Source organism: Scyliorhinus canicula, chromosome 20 (genome assembly GCF_902713615.1).
Source record: "Scyliorhinus canicula chromosome 20, sScyCan1.1, whole genome shotgun sequence".
Taxonomy (NCBI): Eukaryota; Metazoa; Chordata; class Chondrichthyes; order Carcharhiniformes; family Scyliorhinidae; genus Scyliorhinus; species Scyliorhinus canicula.
This window is the reverse complement of record NC_052165.1, coordinates 42391083-42413379: the sequence shown is the minus strand read 5'-3', so window position 1 is coordinate 42413379 and position 22297 is coordinate 42391083. Positions and strand designations below refer to the sequence as shown.

General features: G+C 44.5%; 1 protein-coding gene across 7 annotated transcripts in view; it reads left to right on the top strand.

Annotated features, from left to right (window-relative positions):
- LOC119954877 (anoctamin-4) overlaps positions 1-22297 on the top strand; it is a 242162-nt gene that overhangs the window by 202881 nt on the left and 16984 nt on the right. For all 7 annotated transcript variants that reach the window (XM_038780486.1, XM_038780489.1, XM_038780490.1 and 4 more), the window contains 6 exons: positions 973-1055; positions 1615-1755; positions 2878-3042; positions 7510-7546; positions 9429-9540; positions 14613-14670. In XM_038780486.1, coding sequence (XP_038636414.1) covers positions 973-1055; positions 1615-1755; positions 2878-3042; positions 7510-7546; positions 9429-9540; positions 14613-14670 — 596 coding nt within the window. The remainder of the gene's footprint in view (positions 1-972; positions 1056-1614; positions 1756-2877; positions 3043-7509; positions 7547-9428; positions 9541-14612; positions 14671-22297) is intronic.

Here is a 22297-nt window from a genome sequence, read left to right as displayed (position 1 = left end):
TCATCTCTATTCTTTTGGAGGAGCCAAGGTTGTTCTCCTGTTTCTCTAACTGAAGTCCCTCATCCTTGACTCCATTCCAGTAAATCCCTCTGCAAGACTTTAACATCCTTCCTAAAGCGTGGGGCTCGGAATTGGACAAAGCAGCCTGCTTGATTGGCACCCCCTCCACCACTGATGCAGGATGGCATCCATGTGAACCACCTACAAGATGCACTGCAGGAACTCGAGGCTCCACTCAAGCCCACAGCTACTACCATGTAGAAGGACAAGGGCAGCAGATACACGGGAATGCCACCACCTGCAAATTCCCCTCCAGGTCACTCACCATCCTGACTTGGAAGCATATCGCCATTCCTTCACATGTCACTGGGTCAAAATCCTGGAATTCCCTCTCTAACAGAATTGTGAGTGTACCGATGCCTCACATACGGCAGTGGTTCAAAAAGGCAGCTCACCGTCACCTTCTCAAGGGCAATTAAGGATGGGCAATAAATGCTGACCTAGCCAGCAATGCCTTCATCCCATGAATGAATCTTAAGAAAATAATTGGATACAATACTCCCATGAGGTCCAACCAGTAATTTAGTTTAGCTTTGCCTTGCATTTTATGCCAAGTGCCCTCATGTTTTTTTTTATACCTGGATGAGTGCAATGGGAATCCATACAACCGATGCAGCCTCATGCCTTCTACAAGTGAAAATGGCCTCCGCCACAAATCTGTACTGTATAAGCTCTCCTGTCCGAATCATTACAAGAATGTGTTCACGTCATAGACAGCAAGTTGCCATGATGACCCATTATGGGGAAGCTATGTTTTGAATTAACTTCATCTGGTCTTGATTTATTTAGAAAGCATTTTAATTATTTTTGGAAATGATAAAATGATCCCTGATCTTCTCCTCAAATCTATTGAATGGTGAAGCTTTCTGGTCTTTGAATGTAACCTTGTCTCCATGCTCTTTCTCGCCTCAGCCACTGTCTTCCTGGAGTTTTGGAAACGGAGGCGAGCAGTTATTGCTTACGACTGGGATTTGATTGACTGGGAAGAGGAGGAGGTTAGTGTTGAGTAACTAAAACTCGACTGACTGTCAATCACACTTTCTGAACTCATTGCCTCGGGAAGCCATATATTTAGAAAGATGTCAAAGTCGGCAGAGTCAGTAGGCGAGAAGTTTTTTGTCTACTGGTTCCCTACAACCTCCTTGGGATGGTGACTGACTCGAATGTCCAATTAATTAACTTCAAAATGATCAATGAAATGGTGATGATGAAATGTTCAGAATTGATCACTTCTCAGCCATGTTTCAACCAGCAGCTCTGTCACTTCCAATTTAGCCAAAAGGTTGTGTTCGAGCCCTCTATTGGAGAAGTGAGAGCGGGCTCGAGTGCCAGCCCTGAGGGCAGTGCCAGCCCTGAGGGAGCACTATCAGCAAGGGCAGCGTCTGGGTGAGGGCGGACAGCAGTAGCAGTGCCTGGGGGAGGGAGGGCAGTGGAGGCAGCATTGTCCTGTTGGAGGGGACAAGCAGCACAGTTTGGGAATTCCAAATAAGCTTTGCCTCCATTTCAGAGCCTGAATCGACAAATGAATTAAAAATGTTTATCTTTCTCTTGCAGGAAGAAATCCGCCCCCAGTTTGAAGCGAAATATTCCAAAAAGGAACGCATGAATCCCATATCAGGAAAACCAGAACCTTATCAAGCTTTCACTGACAAATGCAGCAGAATCATTGTATCTGCTTCTGGAATATTCTTCATGGTTAGTCAGTTACATAGAAGAATCATGTCTATGCTTGTATTCAAGTACTGCCTGTGGCTCTTCCCATTCCATTTACTTCATTTGAGCCTTTCCGACTATCTTTTCACTCATGCACTCATCTGAAAACACAGTTGAGTTCAGAAGGACAAGAGTCGATGTTATTGAGACTTAGGATTCTCAGGGGATGTGACACAGTAGATGATTTCCCTTGGGTAAGAGTCTAGGACCAGAGGGCATAATCTCGGTGGTAAGGAGTTGCCAATTTAAGACTGAGATGGTGAGGAAGAATTTCTTCTGAGGGTAGAGCATCTGTGGAAGTCTTTACCGCAGAGAGCTGTAGAGGCTGGATCGTTAAGTATGTTCAAAGCTGAGATGGGTAGATTTTTAATCGGTAAGGGAATCAAGGGTTATGGGGATAAAGTGGGAAAGAGGAATTGAGGATTATCACATCATATCAGTTGTGATCTCATTGAATGGCAACGCAGTCTCAATGGGCCAAATGGCCTCCTTCTGCTTCTACATCATATGGTCATAAGAGGTTCTACTTTCTGGGTAAAGATATTTCTCCTCATTTTGCTATTGAATTAATCAGTAACTATCTTGTATTTAGGTTTTGAATTCTCCCACTGGAGCATCCTGGGGAGAGGAACAGGTGACTTGGGGAAGAATATATGTCAGTGGACCGATGATTCCCCAATCTTGCCGCACACTGGGTTTGCCACCCACTGGGTTTCCTCGCCTCCTGGTTGAGTTTGTTGTAAACTCAATGATAGAGCTTGAACACTGTGATTTGTCAATGGAATGTGGGCATCACTAGCACAGCAGAAATTTGTTGCCCCCTGTGTAGGTGATAATGAGCCGCCTTCTTGAACCGCATGTAGTCCATGTGGTGAAAGTGCTGGGGGAGGAGATGAGGGGGCGGGAGGAGGAGATGGGGCAGGGGAGGTCAGTGACGGAGGGGGTGGTGTTGGGCATGGGGAGCATTCTGACCCAGTAAGAGGAAAGTGGCTAATGGTTTCCCAAGCCATGGGCCAGCCCCACTTTACTTTTGAATTGAGACTGATCGCACTTTAGCTAATTGATTAATTTGACAAATCTTGTCTCTGAATTTCCTCTCTTTAGATCTGTGTGGTGATTGCCGCTGTCTTTGGAATTGTCATTTATCGGGTGGTGACTGTGGGCATTTTTGCTGCATTCGAGTGGGCTCTGATTAGGAACAACTCTCAGCTTGCTACAACAGGAACTGCAGTGTGCATCAACTTCTGCATCATCATGCTCCTCAACGTGGTAAACTCTTAGCCTGGAAAAAAAAAAGTTTTTTTTTAAAAATTGCTTTTAAATGCTGCGCAGAGCAGCTTATGCTGTACTGTTGTGCAGTGCACTGAACCCACGTCTTGCATTATTTATACGTTCTGTCAGGATTTCTCTGTTGGGAAGCATTGCAGTGGCACTTGATGAAGTGATTGCAGTGAATGATCTGCTTCAGTTTCATAATGGCGCCAGAGTCCTTTTCGTCTAAAGAAGCCTGTTTTAACTCTCGTCAAAGAGAAATGAAATTGGAGACATCAACCCAGAGGTCAATGGTTATTTCAAAAATGAAATTGGAACTATATTTTGTAATTTTCATAATTAACATGGGTAATATTAAACTAAAATATCTATCTCACTGGCATTGTCACTCTATTGATCGCTGAGTTGTTTCTTCAATACATCCTTCAATTAACAACACACCTTTGACTTAAATTCTTTTTTAAACTGAAGGATGCCAACAGAGGCAAGGATGGACCTTTTTGTTTTTACTGTTGACAATATTGTGATAGAGCAAATCTCACTTTGAAAAATGTGGTAATGTTCTTGTTGGCAGACAGCCTGTGCAACATGACCAGCTGAGACCGCAGAATGCGCTAAATTGATTCTCTAAAAAATCCTCCAGTTTGTGGCGTTCAAGCAGCCATTCCGGTCACTGTACCTATGCTGGCACTTCGAAAGCACAGTCCAATTAATGCCACTCCCCTGCCCTCTCTCCTTAGCCCTGCAAGCTTTGTTCCTTTTTCAGGTCTGCTTATCAAATTCCCTTTTTAAAGGTTGCTATTGAATCTGCAATCACCAGCTGGAAGTATTTATATTTTGTGCAGGTACAGAAGTTTCAGCATCATGGATCTTCTCTGCTCCTGTCAATTCCTGCAATTCGGGTCTCTCTATGCGAGAGTATTGCAGATATTTTGTTGTTGGCAGTGCCCAGATCAATTGTGCAATTGTCAAGCGTTGCACTGACAGACTTCTGTCCGATGCCAATTCTAATTTACTTCTCTCTGCCAAAATCAAACACTGGGCTGCAGCACTGATTGATCATGCCTATGATGCTCTGCAGCTCTCTCTCTCTCTCTCTCTCTCTCTCTCTCTCTCTCTCTCTTCATAGTACTGCTCTTGCCTAGTTCATATAATCTTACAGCATGGGAGGAGGCCACTTGACACATGGTGCACTCTTGGGAAGCCAGTCAGGATTCACACCGTTCATCGGTCACCTCAATGTGGATGAATTTAATATATTTGAATAATGTTCCTGACATTGAACATTCGGAAATATGCTCCGTAGCTGATTTTGGCCTTCTCTGCTCCGATTGCCGAGCCCTCCCGCTGTGAATGAGAGTGGAAAATCCCAATGCAAAGTGCTCATTCAGTTCTCTTTTGAAAGTCGCTGTTTACATCACCCTTTTCGGCAGCACAGTCCAGAGCATAAAAATTGGAGGTGTTTTTAAATAAAATTGGCTCAGACCAATGTTACTGCCAGTGAATTACTATTTTGAGTGCCCAAAAAATCAATCTTCTGCATCAGTCAGCCATCAACCTGTTTTAGGGGCCTCCACACTTGCCAGCTGTTCAACTCTGCTCCTTACTGACCCTTCCCAGTAACTTTACTCGAGTTGGGAGTGAAGGCTTCAAACGAAAGCGATATTGTGAAATCATTGTCCAGTGATTATTCAGTTGTAGTCATCGTCTTGGACCCTCTTCTAGTTTTGTTCACCCTATCTTCCTTCAGAAATGATATATCATCATCGCAAGGCTGTTGTGTTTAAGATCCCAGAAAGCCAATGGGCGGTATTCTCCACCCCCCCGATATAAAACGGGATGGCCGTTGTGAAATCGGCCGAGCTTCACGACGGCCCGATACGGCCCCGCTCCCGAGCTATTCATGCCCCGGAAATGGGCTAGGAGCGGGACCGCGCGTGTCACTCGTCAAAATGACGCGAAAAGGCCGCGACGCCCGAATGACGCCACAATAATGCCGCTCCGCGTCGTAAAAAGGCGCAAGCGGGCAGAAGAACGGAGGAAGCGGCGAGGGTGGTCGAGCCATGGAGGGCCGTCCCTCCCCCCCCCCCCCCCCCCTTCTCCTTATCCCCCCCCCCCCCCCCACTGTTCGCTGCGTTCAACAGGATGCCAGCCCCGGTTTGCTCACAGTCCGGCCGTCCGCTCACCGAGCTGGCTGACTAATTTGAAAAGCAGGTGCGTCAGCCGGCGTACTCAACTTGCGTGCCGACGTCAGGACTTCGGCCCATCCGGGCCAGAGAATAGCGGGAAAGGCGGTCGGAAAAATCTGCGCGTTGGGGAGAATAGCGGGAGCGTGTCGGACCAGCGTCACGGAAAAAAACGGCGCGTCCCGCTATTCTCTGCACCGACGTGGGGTCGGAGAATTCCGCCCAATGTCTGAGCACTGTCCCCATGGATTTTAAATGGAATGTAAACATACCAAAACACAGGCTATGGAAAGATCAGTTGGTTCATCAAACCAGTCTTGGTCTAAATTCTGAACTCCCATTATCATCATCCCAACCATGCAACAAGAATATCTGACATTGCAGCACTCCCTCAGTACTGGTCTGGAGGTCCACCTTGAGTTTTGCTTTCTCGACTTGGAGTGGCATTTGGAACCTTGTGACTTGTGTGCGAGTGCTACCAACTGAGCTGCGGCTAATAAAGATTGTGCGGGGGCAGTGTTGGGAGGGAGGGATTCAGCTTTTCAATTACTGTTGACGCAAATAATCAAACTTGTCCTGTAGGTTGCTGACCCTCTGTAAAGTAACACTTTGTAATGTCTAATTTAGTTCTGTGAGAGTAACTTTTACCTGTGACACCTGGGCCTTCCTAACCCAGTGAGCCCAAATTGTTTCTGTGCGTATTGAATCTCATCCTTTCATTATTTCCAACATCAGTCTGGTTAATTAGATGAACTAATTGTGAACTTTGCTTGATTATCTAATTTCCTGAAGCATCATTCACTCCAAGAAAGGGGTTTAGTGGTTATTGACAGAGAAATCTTCAATTTTCTGCTCCTTTTTAATGGACTTTGGAAGCATAGCCGGGTTCAGAGCTGGTTCTTGCTGTAGGATTTGCAGCACCATGTCTCCCAGGGCTCAGGCATTTCGATTTATTTTTGGGACTCTTGTGGTGGACAAACTAACCACAGGAGACTCCGGGACAGGTTACGATCATTTATTCAAGGTTCAAGCATGGCGAGCAAACTTGGTGACCCCTAATACAGCACCCTCTCCAAGTCACAGATTTCCACGGTATTTTATGCACTGTTACAGTGGCTCAGTGGCTAGCACTATTGCCTTCCAGTGCCAGGGACCCGGGTTCAATTTTGCAGGCAGAATCACCAGCGTGATCTGGGCTGCATGGGTTGAAATATGAGCCAAAGTTTAAAAAGGTTAGGCTTGCATTCGATTTGAGTTTGCATTCTATCGAGTTGGAAGTGACCTAATTGATGTGTTTAAGAGGATTTGATGGGCTAGATGGAGAGAAACCTTTCTCTGACGAGGAGAGTCCAGAACAAGGGAAAAGAAAATTGAAATTAGCGCTAGAGTGTTTGGGGGAGAAGTTAGGAAGCACTTCTTCTTCACACAAAGGATAATAAAAATCTGGAACTCTCCCACAGAACGCTATTTGAGGCTGAGGTCAATTGAAAATGAGAAACTAAGATTGATAGATTTTTTGCAGGGTAAGTGTATTGAAGGATATGGAGTGGATAAAGGTTTAATTGAATAGTAGAACAAGCTGGAGGGGCAGAATTACCTGCTCCTGAATCTAAGTTTGGAAGATGAGGTAACTAAAGAGGCATGTGATAGTTTACCAAGTTATTGGGTTAGGGAGTTGAATAGCTGGGGAGTGGAATGGCTATGATTCAACACCCTTCAGACAAGCTGTAATTTAAATCTTCATTTTGTTGTCCCTTGCACCTAGCATTTCTATAGTGCAAATAACCAGAAATGTTGCAATTTTCAGTTCCAATAATAATCCAGGTAAATGCTTTATCCCCTCTCGTAACGTCAGGAAACTTGGGGGGGAAGGGTTGGGGAGAAATTGTTTTATGCTCGCTCCACCCACCATCTTTGCCCCCCCTGGAGAACTGTCCCTCTCTCACTTCCGCACACTTGCATCTCCAGCTCCACCTTCCTACTTGACAAGTCACCAGTTCCCATCCCGTTCTTGCTACCCACAATTTGGCTTAATCTTTAGCTCTAACCCCACTCCCATCACCGTTGGTTAGACACAGACTCTTGTCATTGACTTGGGTTGGGGAGGGGAGCGTGCAAAGTGACTCCTGGAATGTTCCTTGGCCTCCACCTGATTTTCCACCTGTGAGTTTGGTTACATCATTCCCCAGTTCAGTAAAACCGCATACATGACCAGGAAATCTGGCCACACGCAAGTTCTACATCTTGTCGCTAACCTATCTAAATGTTTATTTTTCAGCTATACGAGAAAGTTGCTCTTCTTCTGACCAACTTAGGTAAGTCCTTGTGCCTTTTCTATTGATGGGTATCTCGGGGAAGGTTTATGTACACACTAGTGCAACCTCTGTAAGATGTGAAATAGGTTTAACTGTCAGTGATGATGGATGGAAATGGGCGAGCTTCTCGTGATGAACCCCAGTCAGCTTCCTATTAAGGGAAAACCCCATAATCTGTAAATCCTATGTAATGATAGAATGATGCAGCCCATTGTGCCTATGCTAGCTCTTTGAAAGAGCTATCCATTTAGTCCCACTCACCCGTTCTTTCCCTATAACCCTGCAAATGTTCTCTTTCCAAATATTGATCCAGTTCCCTTTTAAAATCTGCTTCCACCACCCTTTCAAGCAGCACATTCCAGATCATAGCACTTGCTGTGTTGAAAAACAGCATGTTTATCTCCCCGGCTTTATTTCTAATTATCTTAAAATATGCGCGTCACTTGGATGAAAACTGCACCTTTATTACTGAGGTTTTGGGCTACTTTAATTGCTGATGTTAAACTTGGAAGGAGTTCAAACTTCAGCTTGCTATTATCAAGTTACTTGATTTAGCTATTCCTGAGTGTGGCCATCTGTTGTTTCTAAAGCAACACAGCTTTGTCAGCGTTCCCCATAACGTATTGATGTATAGATGAGACTATCTACGGGTAAATTCCCACTTTTTAAAACCCCTCTCCATCTCTCCTATCTATCACTCTTTTTAAGGGATGTAGGGGGACATTAGAGGGAACATTTTAATCTAGCCTATAGAACTCTGCCCACAAATGTGGTGGCCATCAGTGATTACAAAAGGAAATTGAATGGGTGCTTGAGGAAATAAAGGCCTACAGGGTTAAATGGTGGATTGCATTGTGGATGATCTGGAGATGCCGGTGTTGGACTGGGGTGAGCACAGTAAGAAGTCCTGCAACACTAGGTTAAAGTCTAACAGGTTTGTTTCAAACACTGCTTGCATTCACCCGAGGAAGGGGCAGTGCTCCAAAAGCTAGTGTTTGAAACAAACACATTGGACTTTAACCTGATGTTGTAAGACTTCTTACTGTGCATTGTGGATGGCAGGGGGTGCGGTTGAAGCATGGACTCGATAGGCCAAGTGGTTACCTCCGGTGCTGTAAATGACTTCACACCACCACACCCCTCCGCAGTTTGAGATTTATTCTGTGCTCCTAAAATTGTTCAAGTACATCCTGTAGGGAATATTTTCTTTTGTGGGGGGGCATCCTGTTGGGAATATTTTCTTTTGGCGGGGGGGGGGGGGTTCTGTTCTGCAGAAGGGGACAATTTAAGAATAATTATTAAATAGAGAAAAATCATCTTGCTTTACAAAATTCACATGCATTAAAACTGGATGAGAGGCATGGGTTGTATCTTGCTTGACCACTTTTCAGTATATAAATATCCTGAAGCCCATATTTTATCTTAACCTGCCCCATGGGAATGAGTCCCATGCCTTGTTTTGCACCCTGCCCCATTGACTTTGTGTTTAAAAGAGGGTCCGTCCACCCACCCCATGTGTAAGTTGGGTTCAAATCACAGGTACGTCACTTAATAAGATTCTGAAATGTCCCATGGCAGCTAGAACGATCAAATAGACAACGGCAAGGTGTAGGATTGGGAAAAGGAAGAGGGTTAGCAGGATGATGGAGACTTCCTGTTGTTCAGCCTTTGATTATCTTAGCTGAAATAATTTTAATTCAATAAAACCAAGTCACTTTCAAGTAAAGTTATCAAAGCAAAAGTGCAAGTTACGTATATTTTTAAAGCAAGAGTGCGAGTTACATACGTATCAATGAAAGTAAGGATAAACTATACCACTGAAAGATTCCTACATTCTTGGAGCTAAGCCTGAATTTTTAGTGTTGCTCTTTTTCTTTCACAGAACAGCCTCGGACTGAGTCAGAGTGGGAGAACAGCTTCACGCTAAAAATGTTTTTGTTTCAATTTGTTAACTTGAATAGCTCCACGTTTTACATAGCGTTTTTCCTGGGCAGGTAAATCCTTTTATTTGGGAATGGTCTTGATTCTTTTTTTTGGGAAAAAGTCAAAACAGTTCTGAATGTGTGTCAATAATATGCAAATCTACTGTCATGACACCCTGGGCTGGTGTGCAGTGAATCTCAGCCCCGCTTGACCTGGAGTCGCAACACGGGTGAAATTAGATTTGCTTTAAAATTCCAAAGTCCTTGGTTGAGTGAAACAAACTACAGTCAGAGGGTTTTTAACTCTACAGCAGAGTAACCTTTTATTATGTACAGTGTTATAATTAAGCAGACAAGAAATGTAAGTGAGTCTCTACTATCCCTTTCTCAACCCCCTGCTTCCTAACTTGCTCTCACTCTCTGCACACAGACACTGACACACAGAAGGGAAAGGGTGGTGAAGAGGGAAAGAAAATATTAATAAAATAAAAGGATAAAGATCTTTGATGTACTGAGGCGATTTCCGATTAACATCTTTCTGAAGTTTAGATTTTGTTTTGATACTTCCTCCTTCCAGGCTTTGAAATGGTTTTCTCTGGCCAGGTTGTCTGCTTTCTCTGCAGTCTTCGAATCATTTCAGGTTCATAGTAAAAGATGTGCCAGGCACTCGCTGCTATCAGAACAATAGAGATGTTCTTTCACTTCAGCAAACAGGGGAGAGAGAAAGAGAGAGTTCCTTTCCATTCCAGGACTAAACACTTCTGCATAGTTTTCTCGGAAAGCATAATGGAGGAATCAATCACTAACTTGTCAGGCAGAACACTGTCCCTGGCCAACCCACCAGTTGTCAGTTAACCAATCGAACCAACTTCCTCCAAAACCGGTACCTATGATTCACCTGGTGCTGAGGAGTCCTAACTTCTCCTGTCCAAAATCAAAACCTAGGAACACCGTGTCCTGGCAAGCAGGTTGTTTCATCTGAGTCTTCTGCTTAAAGGCACATCCTGACCAAAATAATGAAATAACGTGAAATGAGAGCAAAGGAAATACAGAGCAAGGATTTTTACACTGGGAGCAGGTTTCATGAACAGGGGGTTTACAATGGTGAGACACCTACAACCTCCATATCCGTGCGATTCTGGCCCTTGAAGCTGACGGAAATTCCATTTTTGTTTTTGTTTATATTTATTTGTTGATCATCCAGAATATTGAGAGCCTGGAGAAGGTTGCTGTTCATGGTGTCTGTGCCTTGGTAAATCAATGGATCCAGATGTGTTGGATCGTTATTTTGTCATGTATGTCATCTGTGGATGAAGGAGAGAATGCATTTCAACTTTATAAAAACCTCCTGACACCCTCAATGTAAAAGGAGAAAATAATGCAGATGCTGTAATTTGGAAATTAAAAACAACATTTTGAAAATGCTCCAGTAGGTCCGGTAGTATCTGTGAAAGGAGAAACAGCGGGCACAATCTACCGGCCACGTTACGTCTGAAAGGCAGTGCGGTGTGATGCAGCCGGTATATGTCAGGAGATCTCTTCCGGGATCTACCCAGCTTGACACAGCTCATGAGATCTAACCTAATCACGCAAGACATCGTGATGTGAATCCTCCCCATTGTGGACAGGTCCGTTTTTAGCAAATCCGCATATTAGAGCGAGACAGCCGGTAGTTAGCACTCTGGCACTGCTGGTGCCATCCTGGCACTGCAATGGTGCCCATGTGGCACTGCCAGCTGACAGGACACTGCCAGGGTGCCAAACTTGGTGCCAACTCTGGCATTTCTACCGCGATGGGGATCTGGCCCGGAGATGCCCTGTGCGGGTTCAGGGGAGTACGGGGGCTGCCTAATGACACCCTTATAGGTGGGTTTGGGGTTTGGGGGTTGCGTCCCGATCTCCTTCTGCACTGAGGCATTCCGGCAAGCGGAGCCCCAGTACAGAAAATGGGACTAAGTGCAGCCTCGTCAGGGAGTTCCCGCTGAAGTCTTGAATCTACCTGAATGTGGACAGAGTCCCATTCACTAGCGTGGGGTTTCTTGGTGCTCCAGCATTGGGAAACACCCAACTAAATACATTCATAATGGGACTCTGTACCCATTCAGATGGATTGCGTCACGAGTTGCACCCAGAGTTAATGCATCATGTCTTCTGACGAAGTGGACTCAAATCATGAACTAGGGTTCTTTCCCCAAAGATGCTGCCAGACCTGCTGAGGTTTTTTCCTATTTTTTCCTTTTTCTTTTCATTTCGAAGTTCCGCCATTCACTTTTTTTGCTTTTATTTTCAGTTAGACGGGTAAAATTCTGAGGTAGACTCGCCCCTTTTGAGGGGATGAATCTGCAACCATTTCATGATCAATGCAGCAGCAACCCCTGGATGAGTGCAGTGGAAATCCGTTGGCTCTTTTAAAAGGTGACAAATTCAAGAAGTTCACACTTGTCCCGATCAGACCTTTTTCCATTTTGATAATCACAAAAGACTCATCGATCCCCCTCAATGTTCGGTTGGACTCGTATCAGATTCCCTCCCACTCCATTCCCAGCCTGTCTAATTATTATATCACAACCATCCCCCACGCTGCCCTTTAATCTCCTCTTTTAATGAGAGAGATTTCCTTTCACCCCTCCTCCCCCAACCCCTCCATTCCCTGGGAAATAAATTGGGTCATGTCTTGTTGATGGCTGTCTCACCCTTAATCTCTTTCTAACAGATTGCAATTATTTTTAGCCTTGTCATTTAACCCCAGAGCACTATCCCGGGAGAGGATTATATTTTTTAACTTCACATTTTTTTTCTCCAAGGCTTGTGAATTTTGTTCCTTTAATATAAAGCTACTAAGAAAATCACGAGGAAGCAATTTCCAATTTTCGGTCTTCCCCTCTCCATCGATTTTTCCCTAACTTTTCATCATTGAGGTTTTCTTCTTGTCAGCCTGTTTTCACATTAGATTTTCTCACTTTCCACACTCAAACTTTTTAAGAGCCCCAAGAATAGGGCTGCGGCTGATCGGTGGCACAGTGGTTGGTGCTGCTGCCTCACTGTGCCAAGGGCCCACTTTTTGATTCTGACCTTGGATGACTGTGGAGTTTATGCGTTTCCCCTGTATCTGCGTGGGTTTCCTCCGGAGCTCCGGTTTCCTCCCACAGTCCAAAGGTGTCCAGATTCGGTGGAGTGGCCTGCTAAATAAATTGTCCCTTGGTGTCCAAAGGTTAGGTGGGGTTACAGGGATAGGGTGGGGATGAGGGCCTAGGTAGGGTGCTCTTTCAGAGGGTCATTGCAGACCCGATGGACTGAATGGTCTCCTTCTGCACTCCCAGACTATCCCCATAATCTTTATTTTTCTTTATTCTTTCATGGGAGAGGGTGTCACTGGCAAGACCAGCATTTGTTGTCCCTCCCTAATTGCCCTTTAATTGAATGGCTTACTGAACCATTTTATAGAGGGCAGCTAAGAGTCAACCATATTGTTGTGGGTCTGGAGTCACGTGGACCAGACCAAGAAAGGACAGCTGTTGTGTGTCTGGAGCCACATAAAGACGAGACCAGGAAAGGACTGCAGATTTCCTTCCCTAAAGGACATTTGTGAACCAGATAGGATTTTACAACATTTAATGTTGGTTGCCATTACTGAGACTAGCTTATTAATTCCAGATTTATTAGTTGAATTTTAATTCCACCAGCTGCCGTGGACGAATTTGAACCCATGTCCCCAGGGCATTAAATTGGGCCTCTGAGTTACTAGCCCAGTGACATTATAGCTTCCCCTAATTCCCTTCATATCTAAGTCAGACATAACCATATTCTTCAAGTGAGTGTACAAAGCTTACTGAGATAGACCATTTAAAAGATTTTCAACTGAGTGAAGAAATTATTCCTCAGTCCTAAATGGTTGACCCATTAAGGATATGTCCCCTAGTTCTAGATACACCAGCCAGGGGAAATGGCATCTACCCTATTGAGCTCTCTTAATTTTATGTTTTAAATGAAATCGTCTCAGTTTTTCTCAAATCCAGAGAATTAAATAACCCATTTCACTGGATCCCTTGTCATAGAACAACCCACTCATTACAGAAATGGCAGCACGGTAGCATGGTGGTTAGCATAAATGCTTCACAGCTCCAGGGTCCAGGTTCGGTTCCCGGCTGGGTCACTGTCTGTGCGGAGTCTGCACGTCCTCCCCGTGTGTGCCTGGGTTTCCTCCGGGTGCTCTGGTTTCCTCCCACAGTCCAAAGATGTGCGGGTTAGGTGGATTGGCCACGCTAAATTGCCCGTAGTGTCCTAAAAAGTAAGGTTAAGGGGGGGTTGTTGGGTTATGGGTATAGGGTGGATACATGGGTTTGAGTAGGGTAATCATTGCTCGGCACAACATCGAGGGCCGAAGGGCCTGTTCTGTGCTGTATTGTTCTATGTTCTATGTTCTAAATCATTGTATTGTGCACTCCAAAGTCAAGTATACTTTCTTTGCATGAAGAGGCCAAAACTGTACACAGTGGTTAGCCTAATATGACACCCAAATCTCTCTCAATACCAACATTTACTGGTGTCTCACCTGTTTTAAGGAAAATAATGATTTTCCATCATAGTATAAGAAATAGGAGTAGGCCATTGAGCTTGCTCCACTCTTCAACAAGATCATGGCCAATCTGATTGTAGCATTAACCACTTTCTTGTCTGCCCCCATAACCCTTGACTCTCTTGTCAATCAAAAAAGGGTCTTATGTTTAAAATTCATTCACGGGATATGGGCATCGCTGGCTGGGCTAGCATTTGTTGCTCGACCATTTCAGAGGGCAGTTAGGAATCGACCACATAGCTGTGGATCTGGACTCGTGTGTAGGCCAGACCAGGCATGGACGGCTTGGTCTTGAATACTAAACAGTTGAAGGGTATGATGGGTGGAAGTGAGCTAGCGAAATAGAATTGAGTTAACGAGATGAGACATTTGGGAGAAATGTCAGAGAAACCAATGAGAGAACCAGCAGACAGAAGGGGAAAAGATGCACATTTGTCAGTTTCTGCTTTTCTGTTCTTGAACATAATCCAACTGCAATTTTTAATTGGGCATTTAAATCATCTTTGTCACTTACCGAAGAAGGAAAATGTAAGGTACTGCTGTTAAGTGATTGTTCCTTTTTTATTAGGTTAACAGGACGCCCGGGAGCCTACCTGAGAGTTTTGAACCGGTGGAGGTTGGAGGAGGTTAGTAGCCCTGACCTGATATGTCATGTAGGAAAATTTCAACCCAGGAAACATGTGTGCGCATATTTTACATATTTATGTCTCATTTTCTTTTCTATTTAACAAGGCTATTGCAGAACTATTCCATTTGACCAGAATCTAGTCTGCCTGGTTGGTTTCTTCAAACCTACCATCAGTGACTCTGAGTTGTTCTGAGGCATGTTTGGAGCATCCACAAACTTCCTTTTCTTCTCCCCTTTCTCCCAATGTGTTTTTATTCTTTCCTGGAAAGTGGGCAATACTGACAAAGCCATCATTTATAGCCCATCCAAAACTGCCCTTGAACCCACTGCAGTCCCATGTGCTGTAGGTGCACCCACAGTGCTGTTAGGGAGGGAGTTCCAGGACTTTGACCCAGTGACAGCGAAGGAAAGGCGGTATCATTGCCAAGTCACGATGGTGAGTCACTTCTTGAGGGGAAAAGTCCAGGTCAATCTGCTGACCTTGTCCTCGCAACTGGTAGTGGTCGTGGGTTTGGAAGGTGTCGTTGAAGGAACCTTGGCGAGTTACTGCGATGCATCCTGTAGATGGTACACACTGCTGCCACTGTGCATCAGTTTTTTTTTTAAATTTAGATTACCCAATTATTTTTTCCAATTAAGGGGCAATTTAGCGTGGCCAATCCACCTACTCTGCACATTTTTGGGTTGTGGGGGCGAAACCCACACAGACACGGGGAGAATGTGCAAACTCCACACGGACAGTGACCCAGAGCCGGGATCGAACCTGGGACCTCAGCGCCGTGGGGCGGTTGTGCTAACCACTAGGCCACCGTGCTGCCCACTGTGCATCAGTGATGGAGGGAGTGAATTTGAGTAGTGGATAGGGTGCCAAGGTTTCTAAGTGAAAGGATATCCATCAAACATCAATGGAAGATAACCTTAATCCCCAAGTATGAGAGATTCACGGGGTTCAGAACAGATCTGAAGATCTAACCAGATTAATCGAGAAGAATCTAACAAATCTGCAGATTCAAGATTGGGTTGAGAAATTTCTAATGTATTTTGGGGTTATATAATTAATGGTGAACTGCAGATGTTCATTTGATCAATAATGGATCGCCCCTAATCAGTATCCTGTATCATGAGGCAGACCATTCAATTTGAAGGATGTTATTTTGACATTTTTTCTGGTAACTGGACACTTGTGTTGGTCAGTGCTAAAGGCTCTGCTTCCAGTAAGATACTGAAACGTGGGTCCTGGAGTTATGTTTTCTGTTTTTGTGGGTTTTACTTATCTGAGCTGGTATTGTAGTTTCCATCCTAGTGTCATGCGAGAATCCCCAAGATATTATTTTTGTGTCTCGTTCCTAGCAGCAGCTTCAGGTTGTTGTGAAGGGAGCTAACCTTGCTGTTTTGCAAGGTAGTTTTGACGTCAATTTAAAATGTTTTACTGTGAGTTTACCCAAAGTAACTTTTAACCTAATATTCCTGCAATAATTGCCTGTATTCCACCTTTATTCCTTCATGTGGACATGTTTGTGTCGGTGTGAGGGTGCCTGTACTTTAGAATCATTGAATTTACAGTGCAGAAGGAGGCCATCCGGCCCTTGGAAACAGCACGCTACTTAAACCCATGCCACCACCCTAGATCGATAACCCAGTAACCCCACCTAACCTTTTGGACACTAAGGGGCAATTCAGCATGACCAATCCACCTAACCTGCACATCTTTGAATTGTGGAAGGAAACCGGGGCACCAGGGGGAGCCCCATGCAGACTGGGAGAATGCACAAACTCCATGCCGAAAGTCACCCGAGGCCGGAATTGAACCCGAGTTCCTGGAGCTGTGAGGCAGCAGTGCTAACCAATGTGCATGCGTGTGTCCATTTGTGGGAGTGCACTACATATGTGTTTGAATGTAATACACAAGTGTACTTTTTTTTTTTCTTTCGATATTTTTTAAGTTGCTGATGTGTTTCTTTTTTTTGTATCATGGGGATTGCAAAATTTAAAATGTTTCCAGAGAAACATTTCATCAGGTGATAGAAGCAATACAGTCAGATATTCCTTGCTCTTCATCAATAACTCTAATCCGGCGTTCATCAACAACTCGAATCTGGCAATTGTCGTCTTTGTTCTTCTCATTCTGCCCAATCTTATCAATTTTGCCCAATCTATCAATCACCCAAACAATAAAATTATTTCCAAAGATCACATTGTACAAAACAACATTATTTTATTTATATTGTTTTATTGAAAAATCACCTTGTCAGCAGGTGCTGAATTGGGAAGATGGAAATAAAACAAGTGTTTCATTAGTTATAGACCATCATTAAAATAATATTAAAAGGATTGCACAATTCTACGCGTTCAGTTTACTAATGATTAAAATATATGGTATATCTGGATTTCCAGAAAGCCTTTGACAAGATGCCGCACAAAAGGTTGCTGCATAAGATAAAGATGCATGGCATTAAGGGTAAAGTAGTAGCATGGATAGAGGATTGGTTAATTAATAGAAAGCAAAGAGTGTAGATTAATGAGTGTTTCTCTGGTTGGCAATCACTAGCTAGTGGTGTCCCTCAGGGATCAGTGTTGGGCCCACAATTGATCACAATTTACATAGATGATTTGGAGTTGGGGACCAAGGGCAATGTGTCCAAGTTTGCAGATGGCACTAAGATGAGTGGTAAAGTGAAAAGTGCAGAGGGATTTGGATGGGTTAAGTGAATGGGCTAGGGTCTGGCAGATGGAATACAATGTTGACAAATGTGAGGTTATCTATTTTGGTAGGAATAACAGCAAACGGGATTATTATTTAAATGATAAAATATTAAAACATGCTGCTGTGCAGAGAGACCTGGGTGTGCTAGTGCATGAGTCGCAAAAAGTTGGTTTACAGGTGCAACAGGTGATTAAGAAGGCAAATGGAATTTTGTCATTCATTGCTAGAGGGATGGAGTTTAAGACTAGGGAGGTTATGCTGCGGTTGTATAAGGTGTTAGTGAGGCCACACCTGGAGTATTGTGTTCAGTTTTGGTCTCCTTACTTGAGAAAGGACGTACTGGCGCTAGAGGGTGTGCAGAGGAGATTCACTAGGTTAATCACAGAGCTGAAGGGGTTGGATTACGAGGAGAGGTTGAGTAGACTGGGACTGTACTGGTTGGAATTTAGAAGGATGAGGGGGGATCTTATAGAAACTTTTAAAATTATGCAGGGAATAGATAGGATAGATGCGGGCAGGTTGCTTCCACTGGCGGGTGAAAGCAGAACTAGGGGGCATAGCCTCAAAATAAGGGGAAGTGGATTTAGGACCGAGTTTAGGAGGAACTTCTTCACCCAAAGGGTTGTGAATCTATGGAATTCCTTGCCCAGTGAAGCAGTAGAGGCTCCTTCATTAAATGTTTTTAAGATAAAGATAGATAGTTTTTTGAAGAATAAAGGGATTAAGGGTTATGGTGTTCGGGCCAGAAAGTGGAGCTGAGTACACAAAAGATCAGCCATGATCTCATTGAATGGTGGAGCAGGCCCGAGGGGCCAGATGGCCTACTCCTGCTCCTAGTTCTTATGTTTATATTGTAAAATACAGGTCTATTTAATTTTCAGAATAAAAATGAAAAGTCTATTGCAGTCTGCATTCTTCTTCGTTTGTATTAAATCCATAAGCCATGTATTAATTGTGGTCTGTGTGATCTCCGGAGTAGTTTACATGGTGAGTGTGATACGATAGAAGGTTGCCCAGATTGGCATCTCGCCCTCTCCTTCAGAAGAAACTGGATTTTACATGTTTTTTATTTTATTTGTTAGTTCATGCATATGGATCTTGCTGCCCAAGCCAGCATTTATTGCCCATCCTTAAATTGCCTTTGGAAAGTGATACTCTTCGGAAATAGAAATATTGACAGCATAGGAGGCCATTTGTCCCATTGTGTCTATGCTGGCCTGAAAAGGACAATCCAGTCGAATCCCATCTTCTCCTACATATTCTGTAGCCCTGTAAGGTACAGCATCTTGTGTGCTTATCAAAGCATATTTTAAATGTGATGAGCATTTCTGCCTCTACCACCCTTTCAAACAGAGTTCCAGACCCCACCTTCTGGGTGGAAATAATTCCTTCAAACCTTCCATCACATGGTTCTGGGTAGGATGGAAGTGTAGCGCAAGGAATTACAATTGTTACAGGCAGACCGACCAAGAGTTTCTATTTGTCCATGATAGTTCCTATCTTCAAAGACGTGTAAGCTATCTCTTTTGTTCATTCATGGGATGTGAGCTTCACTGAGCATTGATCGTCCATCTCTAATTGCCCTCGTGTAAGCTGCCATCTTGAAACTGCTGCAGTTCATTAGGTGTAGGTGTGCCCGCTGTGCTGTTGGGGAGGGTGTATCAGGATTGATCCAATGACAATAAAGGAAGAGCAATTATATTTCCAAGTCAGGATGGTGTGTGGTTTGGGGATTAATTTGCAGGTGGTGGTGCTCCCATATATCTGCTGCCTTGTCCTTCTAGGTAGTAGAGGCTGTGAGTTTGGAAAGTGCTGTTGAAGGAGCCTTGGTGAGTTGATGTTGTGCATCTTGTTGATAGCGCACACTACGCCACTGTGCATTGGTGATGGAGGTAGTGAATGTTTGTTCAAGCAAGTGAGCTGCTTTATTTTGGATTATATCGAGCTACTGTGTGGTTGGAGCTGAACCCAACCATGCAAATGGAGAGTATTCCATCAGTCAGTTGCTCACCACAGGATTCTCCACCTCCTGACCTGCTTTTGTATCCGCAGTAATTATAGGGCCAGTCCCAGTTCAGTTTCTGGTCAATGGTAACCCCAGGCTGTTGATGGGGGTTTAAACAATGGTAATGACATTGAATATTTGCAGAGATTGCTCCCCCCCCCACCCCCTCAAATGCAAAAAGAATCTGTTCAAGCTTTACACGTGTTTTATTTTCATTACCCAGGAATTTTGAGAACCTATAACACCCCATTGCTTTTTCCAAGGAAATGCCTCAGCCAATCAAAGTTGACTTCAAAACCAGTGAGCAACCTTTGTGACTGTAGCATAAATAGTTGGAATTGTTTGTAATTTGATATTCTTGCACTGCATGGAGGCACAGTGGTTAGCACTGCTGCCTGACAGCACCAGGTGTAGCCATCTGGGATGGCCACTTCCAGAATACAAAACTTACGCTCGGAAAGAATGTAGGGAACTGTGGACAATGTCAGGAAAACAAGCAGGCACAGAACCTGCATGCATATTGGAGCTCCTAGACGGAATCGAAACTCTGGGTCAATTAGCATATTGATGGTCCATCTCCGGGAAACAAAGAACTAACACTTGGGTAGTTGATACTGTTGCAGACATCCCAGCGCCAGAAAAACACAAACAAAGCAAGGCCAACGGCCACCTAAGACACGCCCAGCCATCAGGGCACCAACCCCTTTATTGGACCAGATCGATAACAATGATCGAGACGTGGCCCAATTAATTGGGGCCAAGTTTAAGGCTGCCTAAAAGCGTGAAAAGCCCCTCCAGGGATAAGAAGGAACCCCCACGAGAGATTCGCTCTCTTGGACTTGGCTCTCAAAGCGGAGAGACCTGTCCACCAGCATCACCAGAAGCAAGTAAGTTCAAGGTCAATGCTCGCTACCAGACGGGTGACCTTAGCTGTTCTCCTGTACCTCTTCAAACCCAACAACCTCAGATCCGAACAACGGCCATTGTTCCTCTGACTGAGTGGGCACCCGAAGTTAAGTATAGGCATTAGCGTTAGTGATAGTTTAGTTTGTAGTACTTTGTGCATGAGTAGATCTTACCGTGTGTGTAAATAAATAGTATTGACTTTGAACTAACTAACTGGTGTATTGGCTCTTGATCAGTATTCGGGTTTGAACCTTATGGCGGTATCGAGAGATACCTGGCGACTCTGAAAGTAAACATAATTACGATTAAGGAAGGCGACCATATTGACTGCCATATTTAGTACCAAATAAATATAGCAACACAGGGACCCAGGTTCAATTCCGGCCTTGGGTCACTAACCTGTGTGGAGTTTGCACGTTCTCCACATGTCTGCGTAGCTTTCCTCCTGGTGCTCCAGTTTCCTCCCACAGACCAAAGATGTGCAGGTTAGATGGATTGGCCATGCTAAATTACTCTTAGTGTCCAAAGGTTAGGTCGGGTTATGAGGATAGGTTGCGGAAGTGAGCTTTGGCTATGGTGCTCTTTCAAAGGGTCGGTGCAGACTCGGATGGGCCAAATGGCCTCCTTCTGCACTGTAGGGGTCCTGTGATTTGTCCTGGTGAGCGCAAGATGAAAAGCTTTGGCAACATGTCTCTTCTTTTCAACTGGATTAAAAACATTTTATTTAGCAATGAAATTATTTTAAGCTAACCATTTATAAATAATTTACCTTCCAATTCTTCCTTTAATGCAAAGTCAAACCACCTGAAAATACAGTTTATTAAATAAAGGGCTTGTATTTATTCAGTACATTTCATGGCTTCTGGAAATATTAAAATACTTTACAGATAATCAAGGCAATTTAATGGCCACATGCGTCCGGCGAGCACAGTGCGGACCAGTTAGATCGCGGGAGAAGCCAAGTCAGATTCAGTGCCGGGGGCCCATTGGTTTGTGATCTAACTGGCATCCTGCTTTTGTTGGTGGGTTCTGGATCCTGCGTGGACCATTTCAGGACAGATCATCTCATCAACAAGATGGACACCCTATCTAACTGCCTCCCATGTTCTAACTGCCACCACAACATGGGTGCTTTTCAGTCACGGCACCTGAGTGGGGGGGGGGGGGGGGGGGGGGTGTTGATCTTGGGTCATTGGAAACCCCAGCTTGATTCCGGGACAGGACAGGTTGGCACCTTGGCACTGCTGTGATATCAGGGGCACTGCCAGGGTGGCACTGCCATGGGTTAGGGCCTGAGGCATGCCCATGAAAGTGGGGCTGAGGGGAGGTATGAAGTGTGGGGGGTGAAGGGTTGATAGGAATGGGCTTCCTAAAGGGTGGGGAAGCCTAAAAAGGGGGTTCCCTCAGTGACCCTAAAGTGGGGTGTCCTCATCTGGAGCTGTGGGGTGACATTGCTCAGAGATGGAGGTTGTGGGGGGCCCTCAAGCTCACAGAGATTGGAGCACCCTTTCACAGCCCAATCTCTGAGGAGCCGGTCTCACCAACAAGTTCAGCTCCCCGCTGCTGAAACATTTCTTGTCAGCAGGACCAGGGAGAAACTCCCCAAGGCTGAAAAAATTGATTATGTTTGGGTAAATATTGGTGGCGATCTCACTGGAAAAGCCGACAGGAAACCCATCCAAGCTCACCCAAAATGACACCTAGAGACTTTGCCGTTAAGTCACGGCCAAAGAGCCTATGATGTTGTAACGAAGGAACTGCAGCAGCCAATTTGTGCACAGCCAGCTCTCTCAAACAGCAACGTGATAATGACCAGCTGATTTATTTTTAATGACGTTGATTGAGATGACTATTGGCTTCAGTCGTCCTCCTTCTCTTCTAAATGGTGAACATCGGACCCTCTGCATCCGCCTGAGAGGGCAGATGAGGTCTCCGTTTAATGTCTCATTTTAATAATGGCATCAGCAACAATGCAGCTCCCCTTCAGTACTGACACTGGGATGTTGGAAT